This window comes from Rhizopus delemar, genomic scaffold, assembly GCF_000149305.1.
Source record: "Rhizopus delemar RA 99-880 supercont3.8 genomic scaffold, whole genome shotgun sequence".
NCBI classification, from domain to species: Eukaryota; Fungi; Mucoromycota; class Mucoromycetes; order Mucorales; family Rhizopodaceae; genus Rhizopus; species Rhizopus delemar.
In genome coordinates, this window is record NW_027137834.1 from 1,020,666 (window position 1) to 1,037,448 (window position 16,783).

General features: G+C 36.2%; 6 protein-coding genes across 6 annotated transcripts; 3 read left to right on the forward strand and 3 right to left on the reverse strand.

Moving 5' to 3' along the window:
- Nucleotides 1-1,949: 1,949 nt before the first annotated feature.
- Nucleotides 1,950-3,384, forward strand: RO3G_10601 (uncharacterized protein; the record flags this gene model as incomplete). Its single annotated transcript, XM_067665186.1, has 5 exons — nucleotides 1,950-2,037; nucleotides 2,102-2,224; nucleotides 2,283-2,966; nucleotides 3,034-3,165; nucleotides 3,221-3,384. The coding sequence occupies 5 exons, from the start codon at nucleotides 1,950-1,952 to the stop codon at nucleotides 3,382-3,384; spliced, it is 1,191 nt and encodes a 396-aa protein (XP_067521287.1).
- A 574-nt stretch (nucleotides 3,385-3,958) lies between these two features.
- Nucleotides 3,959-6,604, reverse strand: RO3G_10602 (uncharacterized protein; the record flags this gene model as incomplete). Its single annotated transcript, XM_067665187.1, has 6 exons — nucleotides 3,959-4,578; nucleotides 4,635-4,952; nucleotides 5,083-5,658; nucleotides 5,717-5,838; nucleotides 5,956-6,466; nucleotides 6,520-6,604. The coding sequence occupies 6 exons, from the start codon at nucleotides 6,602-6,604 to the stop codon at nucleotides 3,959-3,961; spliced, it is 2,232 nt and encodes a 743-aa protein (XP_067521288.1).
- A 2,773-nt stretch (nucleotides 6,605-9,377) lies between these two features.
- RO3G_10603 (GTP binding protein 4) lies at nucleotides 9,378-11,342 on the forward strand (the record flags this gene model as incomplete). Its single annotated transcript, XM_067665188.1, has 2 exons — nucleotides 9,378-9,599; nucleotides 9,648-11,342. 2 exons carry the CDS (start codon nucleotides 9,378-9,380, stop codon nucleotides 11,340-11,342), a joined length of 1,917 nt encoding a protein of 638 aa, XP_067521289.1.
- Nucleotides 11,343-11,474: 132 nt separating this feature from the next.
- On the forward strand, nucleotides 11,475-11,818 carry RO3G_10604 (uncharacterized protein; the record flags this gene model as incomplete). Its single annotated transcript, XM_067665189.1, has 3 exons — nucleotides 11,475-11,552; nucleotides 11,606-11,689; nucleotides 11,741-11,818. The coding sequence occupies 3 exons, from the start codon at nucleotides 11,475-11,477 to the stop codon at nucleotides 11,816-11,818; spliced, it is 240 nt and encodes a 79-aa protein (XP_067521290.1).
- A 383-nt stretch (nucleotides 11,819-12,201) lies between these two features.
- Nucleotides 12,202-12,865, reverse strand: RO3G_10605 (uncharacterized protein; the record flags this gene model as incomplete). The annotated part of the gene is made up of 3 exons (XM_067665190.1): nucleotides 12,202-12,282; nucleotides 12,341-12,649; nucleotides 12,701-12,865. 3 exons carry the CDS (start codon nucleotides 12,863-12,865, stop codon nucleotides 12,202-12,204), a joined length of 555 nt encoding a protein of 184 aa, XP_067521291.1.
- A 2,997-nt stretch (nucleotides 12,866-15,862) lies between these two features.
- On the reverse strand, nucleotides 15,863-16,757 carry RO3G_10606 (uncharacterized protein; the record flags this gene model as incomplete). Its single annotated transcript, XM_067665191.1, has 6 exons — nucleotides 15,863-15,952; nucleotides 16,087-16,118; nucleotides 16,172-16,207; nucleotides 16,376-16,396; nucleotides 16,447-16,590; nucleotides 16,649-16,757. 6 exons carry the CDS (start codon nucleotides 16,755-16,757, stop codon nucleotides 15,863-15,865), a joined length of 432 nt encoding a protein of 143 aa, XP_067521292.1.
- Between the last annotated feature and the right edge of the window lie 26 nt (nucleotides 16,758-16,783).

Sequence of the window (16,783 nt, forward strand, 5' to 3'; positions counted from 1 at the left end):
CTAAAGAACTTTAAACACATCAAGTAAGTCTTTTTATAAAAATCCTTTTATTTACTTGACCACTTGTTTAATTTTATCCTTTATCTGCTCAAGCCGTTGGATTTATTCAGTTTGTTAAAAAAAAATCCCTCCTCTTTGATATTTGCTTGTAACTGCAAATAGATCAAGTTTCTTGAAGCTAGCAGCCTTTATTGTATTTCTTTTTATCAATATCAATTTACATTATTTTCTAAATAAAGTTTGATATGCTTTATAAAACCTAACTGCCATGTATTGTAACGCAATGCAGCAAACTTTGACAGCCTTTGACTTTTCTCTATCTAACTAGCTCAAATCCAGAAAAATACAAAAAAATATAGAATATCCACAAAATTACCAAAAACAGCATATAATCAGAAAAGCCAGGAACATATAAATAACTTCAATATTTCTTATACTTCACTTCACTTACATTATTTACTTCTCTTCTTTACTTTTTGATTATTTTTAATAAATATCATCCAAATTAAATCTTTTTATTTTTTTAACATTAAGAACAAGGAGTCCCTTGAAGCATATACACTTCATTGTAATCCCTTTTATTTTATCTTTTTATTTTACTTTACTCAAAACAGTTTGATCTACTTAACAAGATGTAGTAGTCACTTATTACAAGCGAACTTATATTTAATCTATTACTATTTTGGAGACCAAATACTATTCAAAACCTTGGTCTTAAATCAAAAATCCTTTATAACAAGCCTACTTTATACTATAAAAACACAAACTCTAATCTCACAGTATAGCAAATGTGTCTACTCTATAACTTTCTTATATTCGAGCTTTGGTACTTTATTTGATAAAGGTATGTAGTTTCAAGACCTAATTCCTATAAACAAACTAAACGTACAATAAATGCAAACAATTTTTTAAAGTAAAAGTTAATAAAGCTACTTTTTATTTTTTATAAAATTACTCTTGCTTTTAAAAATATATATTTCCACTGTATTTTGTCTTACAGTTGGTTCCTTTACAAATCTATGAATCATTTTTCACGAAATGTAAGATAACTAGCTTCCTTGTCTCTTTTCAAATTTAAATCTGATTTTTTAACAATATAGATGGTATAGCTTTTTTTATAATAAGCTTAAAATATTTTGAAAATTTAAAATAACTGTCTTGAAGCCAATGATCTTTAATGTATCTTTTTTCAACAAAATATGTGTGTTTACTCTTGGAAAGAAATAAACTTGCTTTTACACCTACTTAAGAAGCCTCTTTGCTTTGTATGGTCCCTTCCCAATCCTTTTCGAAAAGAAAAGGAATAGACCTATATATTTGCTTTACTTTACACGTTGAATGATGAATATAAGTATGAAAATATTTTAGTCAAGAATTTATAAAATCTTGAGCTATTTTATATCTTAAAACATGACCTACAGGAAAAAGAGAAAAAAAATTTCAAGAATCTCTTCATAGAATATTGATTGATAAAGGTAAATATATTATGGACAATTGAAATTACGAATGTTTATCATCTAATATGGATGGCCAATGAATGGTTAAGAGGTGAACGCGTAAAGTAGATTAACAATGTACAAAGAAAACAAAAAAGAGCAAATGCTGAACTTATTGCTTATTTGCTAAAATGAACTTTTAACTTATGAATGATTCTCATAAATGGACGAAATGACTGTCTTAATCAATTATGGAGCGCAAGAACAAGAAGGTTTATGAATCAATCAACAATCAGAAAGCGAGAAAGATAAAGCTCAAAAATAGACGAATGATTTGTATCAAGGATACTCCTCTTCATAGTTTGTTTCACATGAAAAGTAACTGTGCGAGAAACTCATTACTATAAAACATGCAAGTGAAACGTGGATTCATTTTATTCAATTTGTTATTATTATTTTCATGTCCGCACAAACGTAAAATTCTAGTCCTTTTTCACTTGAACAAAAAAAAATATGGTCTCCTTTGCACTCAAGTTACCTTATATTTTAGCTGCTATTGCTTTGGTCAAGGCTTCCCATATTAAAGGGCTTGCACCTGAAAGTAAAAGAAAAAGACTGAAATAGTGTGATATAAAGCTAATACATATTCTTTTATTTTAAAAAAGAACAAGCTTTATATCAATCTTCAAGTGATGGCACGTGGCAATGTTTAGATGGCTCTAAAGTTATTTCATACTCTGCCATTAATGACGACTATTGCGACTGTCCAGATGGTTCTGATGAACCAGGTAAAAATAGATAAATAATGACACCACTGGCTTTTTGATTTATATAAATTCTAATTAGGTACGTCTGCTTGTCCTAATGGTTACTTTTATTGTGAAAATAAGGGCCACATTCCAGCCTATATCAAATCCTCTGCTGTCAATGACGGTGTTTGTGATGAGGCATGCTGTGATGGTTCAGACGAAGAAAGCGGTCAATGTCCTAACCGTTGTCAAGAGGTTGGAGAAGCTTATCGAAAGAACCAAGAAATAAAGCAAAGATCGACCGAGGCTGGATTAAAAAAGAAGTATCAGTGGATTGAGGAGGCCAAAGCTCAAGTGACAGTTTGGCAAGAAGAAAAGGCTAGACTGGAAGATGAGATTGTATTGAAAAAGGCTGATGTGTTGAAATTTGAACGCGCACTGAAGCTTATGGAGAACCAGAGCAAAAAGTCTAAATCGGCATCTAATTGCCCCTCTTGTGTAGAAGAAATTGCTACATTAAAGCATGATGTCTCTGTCTTGCAAAACGAATTGGAAACGTTAAAAGGCATTTTGCATGATATGAAACGAGATCATAATCACAATTTTCATGATATGGCTGTTAAGAGCGCTATCTCTGGTTATGATGAGTTTTTGAACAGATACGATCAGTTGAAGGCTGATATCGAGGCAGACCTTAAAGATATCGAAGCTAAAGAAAGTAGATTCGATAATAAAGAAATTGATTTAGAAGAGGATAATGAGAGCGATCATGCACAGGAAGGTAATAATAATAAAGAGAGCTGTAGTTGAGAAAAAAAAGAAAAAAGAAATAAACTAACCTTTAGTAGACAAGGAATCTACAGTGGACATACTAATTAAGAAGTTGGAAACAATTCTTCCTGAAGTTGTGAAAACAAATGTATTGGACAAACTGCTGACATCCAAAATACCCGATCAAGACTATAGTTACCAGGAAGGAGGTTTGTTCATGTCCACAAAAAGAAAAGAAATGTATAGTAACCATTTGATGTGTAGACATGGAAAAGACACGAGAGGCTTTTGAAGCAGCAGAATCTGAATTGGATCGATTGAACTCTGAATTGGATACAGTCAATGAAGAATTGAATTTTGATTACGGAAAAAACAGAGAATGGTTAAAGTTGAAGGATGTGTGCATTAAAAAGGATGAAGGAGAGTAAAGTGCCGGAGATATTTGTGTTTATTATCAAGACTAAACAATCGTAATAGATATACTTACTCACTTTGCTTCCTGGGAGATGCTTACCAAAAGAGTAACAAGGATCATACACGTACTCATTTAGGCAAGTTTAAAGAGTTTATTGGAGGCGACGTTACGCAACACATTCACGATCAAGGCACCCGTTGCTGGAATGGTCCTGAAAGAAGTGTTAAGGCAGTGATTCAGTGTGGTGTTGAGAATGAAATCTTGGAGGTATCTGAACCTGAAAAGTGTGAATACTTGTTCCGTATTATCTCGCCTGCTGTTTGTCAAGAAATGACAACAAAAGAGCCAATCCATGAAGAGCTTTAAATAAAGTATATATTGTGCACACTGCTCTTTCTTTATTGTTTATTTCGTTTTTTGAAGGCTACAAAGAAAAGAAAAGGAGCGAGAGAGAGAAAGAGAGAGAGGAGAGAAGAGGTATAAATTATATAAAGAGTAATAATATATAGAACGTATAATAAATGGATTGAAGATAAGAAATGGAAAGAGTTAGCAATATAAAAAAGAATTATTCACAATTGGCGCTATCAACTTTGTGATGAGGATTGAGATCTCAGTACGGGTACTTGCGCGTTTAGTAATTTTAAATGGTTTTCCATGTTGGAAACACTTTGAGGCGAGGAAGATAGTTGATCAGGCGAACAAGGTGATTCACTTTCTGGTGTACTACTGTTACTAAACACAGCTGCTGGTGAAGAGTGTTGCCTTGGGAGTTGAGGAGGAATGGGACCGCCTGCTGCTTTTGATCTTTTGAGTTTCATGACCATTTCACATTTTTTCAAAATGTGTCGAACGTTCATATCCATATCAGCCTCTTCATAAGATAGGTTTTGTAAAAGAGGAATGAAATCTTCTGGTACAGTAGCAAACTCTTCAGCGTTTTGCAACAACATGGTCACTGTTTCAATAGAGTAGAATGATTCATCTTTCACTGGATCCTTACTCTTTGAATATAATATGTTAGGAGCTATAACAGTGGCTAGATTCACAATTCCCATCTTGTTTCCGGTGTTGTTTTCCAAGTGAGCAAACTGAGATACCCATTTCATAAATACAAATAGTACTTCCATCGTATCGCGATTTGCCTTTGGTAAAAGACAACATGCCAAATGAGTAACTCGCTTACGTTCTGCTTCTGATTCCAGTTCTACATATACGGAGATTAGAAACAATCGCTACTTTGTATAGGCGGGTACATCTTACTTTGAGCGGTGATGAATAGCTTGTGTAATTTAAACGTTAATAATGGATCTGGAAGCTCACGTAAAAACTTCTTTATCAGAGCGGCTATTTGTATTGGAGATTCTTGATTCAATTGAACGCTGCTTGGATTCCTATCGATTTCATCGCTCAATTCTTTTAATTTTCTAATATTTCCATTTCTTCTAAAAATTCCTTCAACAGACATATCCATTTGTTTCATGCTTGATATGCTTTCATCAATAAATGATGGAATCTTTATAATACGTGTGGGTCCAACACCAAGATTGGATTCAATGCCATTTTTCTCTACTAATACATCTATAGATACGCCAAATGTGCCCTCTTTTTATAAAATTAGCCATTTTGTTTTATAAAGGCTACATGCTCATACCTTTAGGTTTAGGCACTTTTTTGTTTCCCCCTGCCTTTAAGCTAGTAACGAATTTACCCCATAAAGTTGAATTCTTTTTATCATCAATCAAATCTGCCAATTCTTCCAAAGTAAAATGGTCGTGCAAGATCTCCTCCAGATAGAGCACGGCAATATGCTTGAGCATAAAATGTTGCAAGGTGCCCAATTCGGCAAAATAAAAGCTCTTTGCTTCGGGCACCGACTTTGTGTACCGGTGTCTGGTTGATGATTCAGTAAAGCTACCGAGCTCATTGAACGACGCACGCTTGTTGGAGACTGTGCTCTGTGGACGGTTGGTCTTGTCATCAGATTGACTAGAAACAAAGGCAGCATTGGGAAGAGGTGTCTCCATGAGGGTAGATCGCTTTCCGATTCGATGAGAATTGGTGACCTTTCTGTTCATTTGGGTAGATTTCATACGTTTGATATCGTTCAGATGGATTTCTTCGTTTGGTAAATCTTCACTATTGGCAAGCTTTGGCAGTGGTGGCATGGGCGGAACATAATGCTGCGTCTGCTGCTGAGCTTGTGGTTGTATTACCTTTTGCTGTAATTGCTGCTGCAAATGTGTTTGATCAGTTGTCGGTTGACCATAATAAGCAACCATTGGATCTATAAATAGTGCGCGTGGTTATTATATCCGCAACTTAATTTATAATGATCAACGTACCTGGTACATTTAATAAACTGTATAACCGGCGTAAAGCAACACGTAATAAAAATGAAGACTGTCTGAGTTTTGATACATATTGGACACCTCGAGCGTAGCTATCTGTGTGTTGAATACACTTGCTGCAAGTAATTGTCAAGTTTTGCTGATGAATAAATACGTCTTTATACTCCAATCTCTGAGGAGTGCAACAAATGGAACAAGCAAAGCATTGGTCATGCCAAATATATGCTTTGTACCTAAAACAGACATCTTCACATTGCTTTCTACAAAATTGACAAAGGTCAGAAGAGACAGTATAGTCTGCTTCATGAAGATGTTGCCGTTTCTTGTTGGCCAATTCCATTAGCTGGCTGAGAAATCGACTGATGGCCGTCGACTTGGTATCTCCCTTTTTCTCTAATCTTAAAGCGCCCGTCAAACCAATTCGGATCAAGACCTTCAGATAATGTGCCAGACCAGTTACCAATGAAAGCAAATCTTGTGTAATACCAATTTTGCGGAGACCGTTTTCTTGCGTGTGGGATAAAAGCGAAAAGAAGTTGGATACTTTTTTACAGAGCATACTAGACTCTCTATCATATTGAAGTTCTTGTTTAGTTTGTTTTAAATGTTCATCAACAAGATCATCAATGGCACTGAACAACACTTCGACATGAGTTACAAAATAATCAGCCATCTTAACACCCTCAGCATAACTTCCTTCAGAAACGTGGAGCAACATGTCGGATATACAACCAGCAGCAGATTCTGTGAACACAAAGTATTAAAACATATAAGCGGTGAAATGTGATTTTGTATACCTTCAAATGCTGATAAAACGGTCCATATTCTATATACTTTTTCTTCCATAATATTTTGAGCCTCTTTGAGTTCTTCAGAAGTCATCTTACTAAGGTCTATAAAGCGAGAAATTAGCATTTATTATTGTTTACGAGTTGCATGTGTATGCTTGCCTATATTCAACTTGGTTTCTTCTTCACCAAAGGACTCTGCTAACCTTACATTCCAAAACTAGCAAAACAAAGTTTAGCCTTTTTCACCTTATTGCCTTTTTTTTTTTTTTTTTTTTTTTTTTTTTTTTTTTTTTTTTTTTTTGCACTTTGTGAATCATATAGCATTCCGGATGCCAGTGTTCATCTACACTATTTCTATTGATTTCGACAAATTGTTTAAGAATAGCCGTTTCACAACCCATACATTTAATTGCAAATTGAATGGAATAATGGTAGTGACAATACACATTGTCATCGTGTTCATAATAAGAGTCATCTGGACCAAATACAGTTGAACATACACTGCAGCAAAAATGCTCCAAGTGAAATTTTTTTCCAACGGCTGTAATATAAGAGCCTCGTAAGGCTTCACCGCAATTATCACAAGTAAGGCTTAGTCTTTTAAAATAATCTCGTTCACATAAAGGCTTTTGAACACCATTTTCTAGTTCAATAGGAAAAAACTTTTCTGCAACTGGCTCATTGCAATCCTAATAATAAAAAACGTGTCAAGTATATATAAAAGTAAGTAAGCAAGAAAACTTACAATGCAAAGAAAACATTCCCAGTGAAAGGCACCATCCAGGGCGCGTGCAAAATTGCCTTCTAACGAATTTTTGACAAACACTACATTTTATTGATGCATTGCTGTTGCTGCTACTCTCTGTTGTTATTGGTTCAGGTTGTGTCATTTAAAAGGAAAGGAAAGGGGGGCAAAAAAAAAAAGACAACAAGAAAATATTTTAACAAATACAGTAAAAAGGGAAAAAATAAAAAAAAGGAGAGGAGATAAAGAGAAGTAGTTGGAGAAAAGAAGAACGAGTTGATTTGTATATTGTTAATATAAAAAAAAAGAAAAAGGAGTAGGAAAGTAAAAAAAAAAAAAAAAGGTGGAGTAAAAGCAGAGCATGATTCAACCAATTAGAATCAGTGATTATATTCACTTGAAATTAAACACAAGCCATTGAAATACTATATTTTTTTTTACTCAGCCATAAAAACGACTTTTTTAATTATCTTTCTCTCTTTGTATGCCTCTTCCCCTCATTCGTTTCTCCTTTTTTGAGTTATTTCCATTTCCTTACAAGTGATAAGACAAGAGATTTCTGTTGGGTAAAATGTTTTATTTTCTCTGTATTTTAAATTTCTGTACATGTGATTGGATGAAATGTGTTGCAAGTCGAGAATCCATTACAGTCATTTTGTGTACAGTTTCATAACTTTATTCTCAATGAAATGCATATCCAGAACAATCGTTTCTTTATACAAAAAGGCATGGCTGAAATTTGTAAAGAAATCATATTAGGTGGTCTTTGACTTTTTGTATCAATCGTTTACCAATCTCAGAGAAGAATCATCTTGGTCATGCCAAGCAACCTTCTTGTCCTTCTCCAATCAAGCGCATTGGGCCTTTTGTGTTCAATTTTCTTTTCTATTCTAGTATTTTCTTTTATAGCGACAAAAAGTCTAATGTCTTTGTCGGACACAAGGCGATCTGAGGATTCGAGAGCTCCTTTTTATATGCAAGCCATATTTTGCATTATTTTTGCAAATGAACTGGTCTTATTCAGCTCTGACTTTGCTTTTCAATTCTCCTTTATCATTTGGATTACAAGATCACTAAAGATGCTTCTTAATAGTGCACTGCCTTTCTTGACTATTTAAAAATAGACCAGGGAAATCATGCATTTCATTCATTTGTCATGTATAAAAGTGTCAGTAAGTCCTGATAGAAAATAATTTTTTGTTAATATTCACAAGCAGGCTTTAACCTGTTATTGCCATGTTTTGATCATTTTGTTCTAGAGTTGGATTGGTGCTCTAGATCCAAGTGATTAAAACAGTAAATAAGACGGAGCAATTCAAGTACAGGACCGTTGTTTTTACGTCCATGTTACTTTCAGGGTGCTTTCCTCCTTGACTTGCCGTTTGAGACACAAGAGAAGGTTTAGAAGCCCGAGGTCTTTTGCTGGCATTTAACTTTAGTAAGGTTAAGCACATAATTATATACAGACTTTTTTATGTAGCCTGTTTTATTGGATAGTAAGTGAATAGAGGAAAACTAACAAAGAGATCAAAGAGCAAAAGAAAGTTTTGTATATCTAAAAAAAATGGGTATGTGTCTTCATTGTTGTTTGTATGGCAATATATTCCAATCATACCATGGACATTGGGTATCTGAGACTCTAAGCTTGTAATTTTTCTTCTTTAATTTCCTACTTTGTTACTTCACAAAGGTTTGTAGGGTAACTTGAGAGTAATCTATAGATCACAAAGAAAGAAAAAAAAAAAAAGAATTACTTTCATTCCAGGATAACATATGGTATTTATCATGTCTACAGCTTGATAAGCCTCTTTAGTTCTACCATCATTTTGCTCTTTCTCCAGTACATATGAATGGTGATAGTGATAAACTCAAAAAGGGAAAGGTAAGTTGTTCACTATGATGGATTCCAACAGGTGAAAGTTGAGTCCAAATTCTATTTCCGATCACTGTACCTGAAGTAGTCCCTCTTTTGAAAAAAAAATTTAACTGGATCTCATTCTGTTCAACCCAAGGGAGGCTTTGGTGACTGTCTTTACCTTTTTAAGAGTTGAAAAAAAAAAGTTTCAAAATTTTTTTTGTTCTTTCAAGTTGCACTCACACCTAATCTACATATTACAGAATGACATCGCTATATAATTTCAAAAAGATCGAGCCAGTTCCTACAGCGTCCGACTTTGTTGATATCATTTTATCAAAGACACAAAGAAAGACACCTACTGTTATTCACAAGAACTATAACATTGGTCGTATCAGACAGTTCTATATGCGGAAGGTCAAGTTTACACAAGATAGTTTTGAAGAAAAGTTTAAAAACATTCTTGAAGAGTTCCCTAAACTTGAGGTATGCTTTTAATTCACTTGGTAGACAGGATAACTTATGTGACCATAGGACATTCATCCATTCTATGCTGATTTAATGAACGTTTTGTATGATAAAGATCACTACAAGCTTGCTCTAGGTCAAATCAACACAGCTCGCCACTTGATCGATCAAGTTGCCAAGGACTATGTCCGTCTGCTGAAATTTGGTGACTCTCTTTACAGATGTAAACAACTCAAGAAGGCCGCTCTGGGTCGAATGGCCACCGTCATGAAACGTCAAAAGGACAGTCTGGCTTACTTGGAACAAGTCCGTCAGCATCTTTCCCGTCTGCCTTCCATTGATCCCAACACACGTACCCTCTTGATCTGTGGTTATCCCAACGTTGGCAAATCCTCCTTTATCAACAAGATCACTCGTGCCGATGTGGATGTCCAACCCTATGCTTTTACTACAAAATCACTCTTTGTGGGACACATGGACTACAAGTACATGCGATGGCAAGTGATTGACACACCTGGTATTTTGGACCATCCACTGGAAGAAAGAAATACGATTGAAATGCAATCGATTACGGCCATGGCTCACTTGCGATCCTGTATCATGTACTTTATGGATCTGTCTGAACAGTGTGGTTACAGTGTCGAGGATCAAGTCAAGTTGTTTCACAACATCAAGCCCCTCTTTGCCAATAAGCCCATTATTTTGGTCATCAACAAGATCGATCAAGTCAAGCCTGAAGACTTGCCTGAGGAGCAAAGGGAATGGATTGAAAACATTGCAAAGGAGGAGAACGCGACGGTGGTGACGATGTCTTGCTACAATGAAGAAGGTGTCATGAATGTTCGAAATATCTCTTGTGATAAACTGCTCGCGGCTCGTGTGGAGATGAAGATGAAGGGTAACAAGATCAACGATGTGATCAACAAGATTCACTTGGCTGTGCCTCAGCAAAGAGATAACGTGGCTCGCTTGCCCAATATCCCCACGGACGTATCGACCCGAGTCAGATATGATCCCAACGATCCTAACCGTCGTATGCTCGAAAAGGATCTCGAGATCGAACAAGGAGGTGCGGGTGTGTACAATGTGGACCTGAAGAAGAAGTATCTCTTGGAGAGCGATGACTGGAAATACGACGTGATTCCTGAATTCTTGGATGGACATAACGTGGCTGACTTTATTGATCCCGAGATTGAAGAGAAATTGGAAGCACTGGAGAGAGAAGAGGAACGGTTGGAGCAAGAGGGCTTTTATCAATCCGATGAAGACATCATGGATGATGAGCAAGAGGCCATCAAGGTCGCTGCAGATGCTATTCGTGATCGCAAAAAGTTGATCGTCCAAGCCCATCGTGCGGCTCACGGTAGAACACGTCCTGTGTTGCCCAAGCCTACGGCTTCCAAGTTCAGTACGGTGAGTGAGATGAATGAACAGTTGGCTAGTATGGGTATCGATGGTGCAGATGCATCGGAGCGGGTGCGTGCTGCGAATCGTAAACGGGTGCGTGAGGAGGCCGTGCCTGATGAGGCTGTGAGAGAAGCCAGTGCGGGTGAACGTACCGAAGCTGAAAATGTGGCCATGGGTGACATGGGCTTCCGTAACGTGAAGCAAAAGGTAGAGGCAGATAAACAAAAGAAGAACAGTCAAAAGCAGAATAACAAGATGGGCAAACGTGGTGAATCCGATAGAGCTATTCAGACTAAGATGCCCAAACATTTGTTTAGTGGTAAATTATCTATGGGCACAAGAGATCGCCGATAAACCCTTTATTTTACCTGTATTTTCATCATTTTGCATCATTTTTTTTTTTTTGAATAAAATAAATAGAAAAAAAAGAAATTTTCGGAAAGTTCATTTCTCCTCCCTTTTTTTTTTCCTTTTTATATTTTTCTTATGAGTCATCCTGATTACCCAAGTGAAGCTCGTAGTGGAAGAGAAAACCAAGTGTATGACCAAGACGCTCTTCGTCAGGTAAAATAAAAATCCAAGTGTAACAATAAAAAAATGACAGTGAACTTTAATAGATCTCGGGAAGTATTGCAATAGATCCCAAGACAAATAAAGTGCTCGTCATCTCCAGTAGTAAGCATGAGAATGTTTGGGTTTTGGTACAAGCGTAAAGGAAAAATAGTTTTATGAAATGCTGACTCCATCATTAGCCAAAAGGGGGTTGGGAAATGGACGAGACTCGAGAGGAAGCTGCGAGACGTGAAGCTTATGAAGAAGGTTTTGAGTAAATATTAAAAAAAAAAGTGGAAATTAAATCTTTGCGCTTAGGTGGTGTCAAGGGTGTTATCAAGGGCTTTGTAGGAAGTTTTTTGGATTATGATGATTACGGTCAGCCCAAGTCACACGTTTGGTTTTATGAACTTGAAGTCGATTGCGTTTATGAACATTGGCCAGAAGATGATTTTAGGGAAAGAAGATGGGTAAAAAATAAAAATAGACGGTTTCAATCTGAATTTGTATTCATTTGTTGCGTATAGTGCACTTTTGATGAAGCAATGAAATTACTTTGCTATAAACCTTACATGCAAAAAGCACTTTTGGCTTCTTCATGTGGAAAAAATCAATAATGAACATGTGTATTCAAGCATTGTTTTAGAATAGAAAAGAATGTTTATTCAAAATTGACTTTTTGAAGTGCAAGACGTGCCATACGCTTATTTTCACTTGCCTTTAAAGCTTCTTCGTGTGTCATCTATTGAAAGAATGAGATTTTTTTTTTTTTTTTTTGCTTGTTTTACAATTCAACTTACCCAAACACGCTTTCGATTCGATTCTGGCCAATCATCCAACAAGATAGGATTGTGTACTTCATACATCCAATGGTGTGCTACCACTCTTCCCTTCTTGTTTGATTCTGAAAAACAACCAAGACGCTTTGCTAAATAATGAGCCTCTATACCTGCTTTATCATGCAATAATCGAATGGCTGCCTTTTCTGGATGTTCTTGCTGATCTACGTTGCAGTCATCACGAGGAAGGACAAGGATGTTTTCATCTTTACGACTTGCGAGCATTAAAATCTTTTTTGTATTTGAATCAATCACAATCACACCAACAGCCTAGGATCATCATGAGGAATGGGAATTGAGCCAAATCCTTCTTTCTCTTACCTCACGAATCGCCTTGTCTTCCTCATTCACTTGCTTCTTTTTCTTCTTGTCCTTTTTTCCCTTCTTCTTTTTCTTTTCTTGAACAGCATCATTTGTAACAACAGGTGTGCCAATGGTATTTACAGGTGGGATATAATGGGCATTTTCAAGTGTAGCAGCAGCCATAGTCAATTATTTGGGAAAAAAGAAGAAGAAGAAAAAGAAAGGGGGGAGAAAAAAGAAGTGTTCTTATTGTAAATCAAACCCGCGGACCACGGTCAACCAAAACTTTTTTTTTTATTAAAGTGGGTTTCTTTATTTAGAAAAAAAAAAAAAAGAACCGTGTACTCATCTGCCAGTTTCCCCGGTAACTGAATGATGAGGTAAAAAAAAAGTATTTTAATAAAGGAAATCCACTTTGTAAGGGATCCTGCATAAATCAACAATCCTATAAAATCATCCATGAATTCCTTGGAGAGAGACTAAAATAATATTGTTTCTGAAGAGGAGAACAGTGAAAGAGTGAGGGAGATATGTTTTTTTCTATTTTTAGCTCGAGTTCACTCTTTCATCAATGTGACAAGAAAGAGACACATGCTTGCTCTTTATATGGAACCCATTGCGTGGGATGAAAAGAAAATGAAGAAGCGTTTGGTAATAATTTAATTTTTTTTTTTATATCTCAAAAAAAAAGGGGGGGGGGAAGGGTACCATGTTATTCATTAAACTCGGATCCTTACAATAAGATCCTGAACTTGAAATTATTAAATTCAAGGTTTACCATGGCAACAGAGCAAATAAAACTTTATCATCTTTTCATTTGTCAATTCAATCTCTCCTTGGTTCATTTATTATGTTGGCCATGATACTCCTTGTAATCTGATAGAATGCATTACAATTCACCCATTAAAAAAAAAAAAAAAGGATCTAAAAGACACGCGAGTTGAACGTTACTGAGTTTCAAAGCATCCACTGACTGTTGCTGTGACAACATGAAATGATCCTACATTAAGGAGAGAGAGAGAGAAAGGGAAACATTTAATATATTGGATACTAAACTAGTTTTAATTAGTTGTAAGATATGAAAAAAAAAGGAGGAGGAAAAAGAATCAATTCATACGATCAATAAAGACATATTTCTTAATCAGTTTTAATTGACAACCGATGGCTGAGAATAAAGAAGGGAATATTGTCTTATTTTTTATCTAATTATCATATGAAAACTCATAATGGCAATCAATTCAGTTGGAAAGCGTGGTATCTGCTTTCTTTCTTGTGAGTACTTGCCTATCGCATGATGGACTTTATGTTGTACAACAGAAAAAGGTAAAGATGATGGTGGTGATTGTGTTTGATGATCCAGAAGGGTTTATCCTTCTATTTCATAAAGCCATTCAACCTCAGTGAAATAGTCTTGTCTGATGGCATCAACAAAGGCTATAGTTAAAATCTCACAAGAATTCAATCCTCTCTTTATAGACCGCATGAACCTGTCCCTTTCCGATCACTGACGATGCATGTAAAAATGAAATGGCACTTGATCTCGATGTCACCATGAGCTGGGTTACAAGTTTGACATCTGAATACAACATTTAGAATCCAGTACTCACATCATCTTTTGGGATCACTGAAATCAGTTTTAGATCTTTCTATCACAGCCTAAAATTCATCCAAAGTCGTTTAGTCAAGCCATGATGATCGATTCAAACGCAATACAGGTCTTTTGTTCTGATAAGATTCCGAAAGGCTAGTCTAACCTAAACCATCTTTTACAGTGGCTTCAGCAATAGAATGTCATCTCCAAAGGGATGTCTTTTTCCTCTTTTGATTCAAAAAAAGTTTGAAAAAGATGATAAGCATCAGATCTCTTTACTTTTTATTCATGGCTTTTATAAAAACAAAAAATAGACTTTGTTATTCTCTATGACAATGTAAAAAGTCTTTTTTGTCGTGCATGTTCAGTACATTCATTACTTTGCTTTGAATCGGCTATCGTAATTTATTCTATGTTTTGTTGAGCTTAACTCTATAAGGGCCCCCGGTAGTAAACTCGATTGTGTACATTCAACTGGATGTTATAAAATCTCATTCAATATTTATAGTCATCATCCATAGAGCAACAAGGAAAGCATCAAATAAGTTGAACCGAACGGATCTAGAGATTAGCTTCTTCTTCTTTTGTCGAATCTAAATATTGTCTTTTGGAATCCTACACTACTCACTGATATGAGCATTACGAGTTTACCAAAGAACATGGGCATCAATCGTGATACGACAAGATGTGTCGTAATAGGCTTCTATTGATATTCTAGTTGAGCTTTTTGTAGATGTTTTCCTTTTGACCCATGGGACCTTTATCAACATATAATTTAAAAGGGAAGTCACTTTTGAGATGGTAAACGATCAACGTGCTCGCTTTCATGTAAAGAACGAGATTATAAAAGCAAATTGGAGACATGTATCCATTCGACCTACAGTCCTACCTTAATCACTTTGCTCAAAGAGCGTTACTTGGCATAGGATGCTGTCCAAACCTTCCGCTTCATCCAATGATCTATAGCTCAAATCGGTAAACAAGTATCGTTGTATCCAGCTCCATCTATTATTAAACAGGGGGTCTTTGCACTCATTCTATCCGTCGCATGCTACTTGAGCCGGAAAAGATGGATGTGCTGTTCTAGAGATAATCTTAGGATAACAATGGGGGTATGGTTTGTTTTGAATGATGAGAGTATTAGGAAATTGAACTTTGTATATGCAGACTGACTACAGTAGACTGATGATTGAAGAGCAAGTACTTGTTTTGAAAAATCACTTTGCAAAACATGTGTGCCAGAGTCACTGTCCATCCTTCCTTTCATACGAACCTAGTGCACTGGCTGCAATCCTCTTTTCTACAGAGACTACTCACTTTGTCTGAACCCCCCCCTCCTCCTCTTTCATTCTTTTCATCATTTACGTTGCCAAACTCGCTTACGATCAATCAAGGACCGCGTCATTGTCCATCCATCCTTTGACCTTTCTTTTTCATTCGTTTGGTTTGATCGCTCTGGCAGAGTCTATTTGTTTTTCTATTAAAGACATGACGAATATGTATTCATGACATAAAACTCAATGGTTCAAAAAGGATCAGATGAATAAAGTGGTCTAAGTGTACACGATGATTTTTAATGATTCAAAAGATCACTGATCCTTCTTTTCTTGACTTGGTTGTCCTTGCTGCTGAGCTGCCAAGAAGGCACCGGGACTGGTGCTGTCACCTTGCTGCGCTTGCTGCATGTACAAGTAAAAAGCAACACAGAGAAAGAGACCACTCACCCAAAACCAGGGGTTTCTATCAGAATGGCTTTAGGATCAAGGGATCAACAGGTCTGATGGACTTACGAAAATTGGGATATGACTTCTACCATCTCAACATCCACAACAATAGCCGTGTTGGCTGTTGTTTTGTAAGTTTTTTTTTTTAAAAAAAAGAGAAAATCAAACACTTACGTGGTACCAAGTTGGAAAGACCCAATTCACCATAAGCTAAGGATCATGATGAATGCAAAATAAAGAGGATGACTCTGTTTACCTTGATTAGCTGGAATCAACAGCCTACGTACCTCACCAGCACACATCCCATCTATACCATCCTCCATACCTTTTTCTATCTTGTTAAATCACACTCAATCACACTCTCCTGCCCCCTTTTACCTTTCACCAGCTTTCTTTTTCCTACAAATGAAGGTCAGATGAATAACTTGCTGCAGACAGTGACTCTTTACCCAGTTTGAATTCGAGAGGAGCCTCTCGTTGGTATGTATTTTCGAAAAATGTATCCTGTCCCCAAGCACGAGCACGATAATGCAACTTGACGGTTGAAGACGTGTCTGCTTTAAATCCACACTTTTCTGGCTTGTGTAGGACACCTGGAGGGGGGGGGAGAAGGTCAAAAGAAGTAGGGTTGGGATAAAGTGATTGACTTACCTCCAAGTAATTTTGTAGGTTGTTCCATTTCAGATTCTTTGTTGGCTAAACATACAGAGACAACCAGTAAAAGTAGCAAGAGACATTTGTAAAGCATAAAAGAAAACATGAGAAAGAAAGAAGAAAGAGAGATAA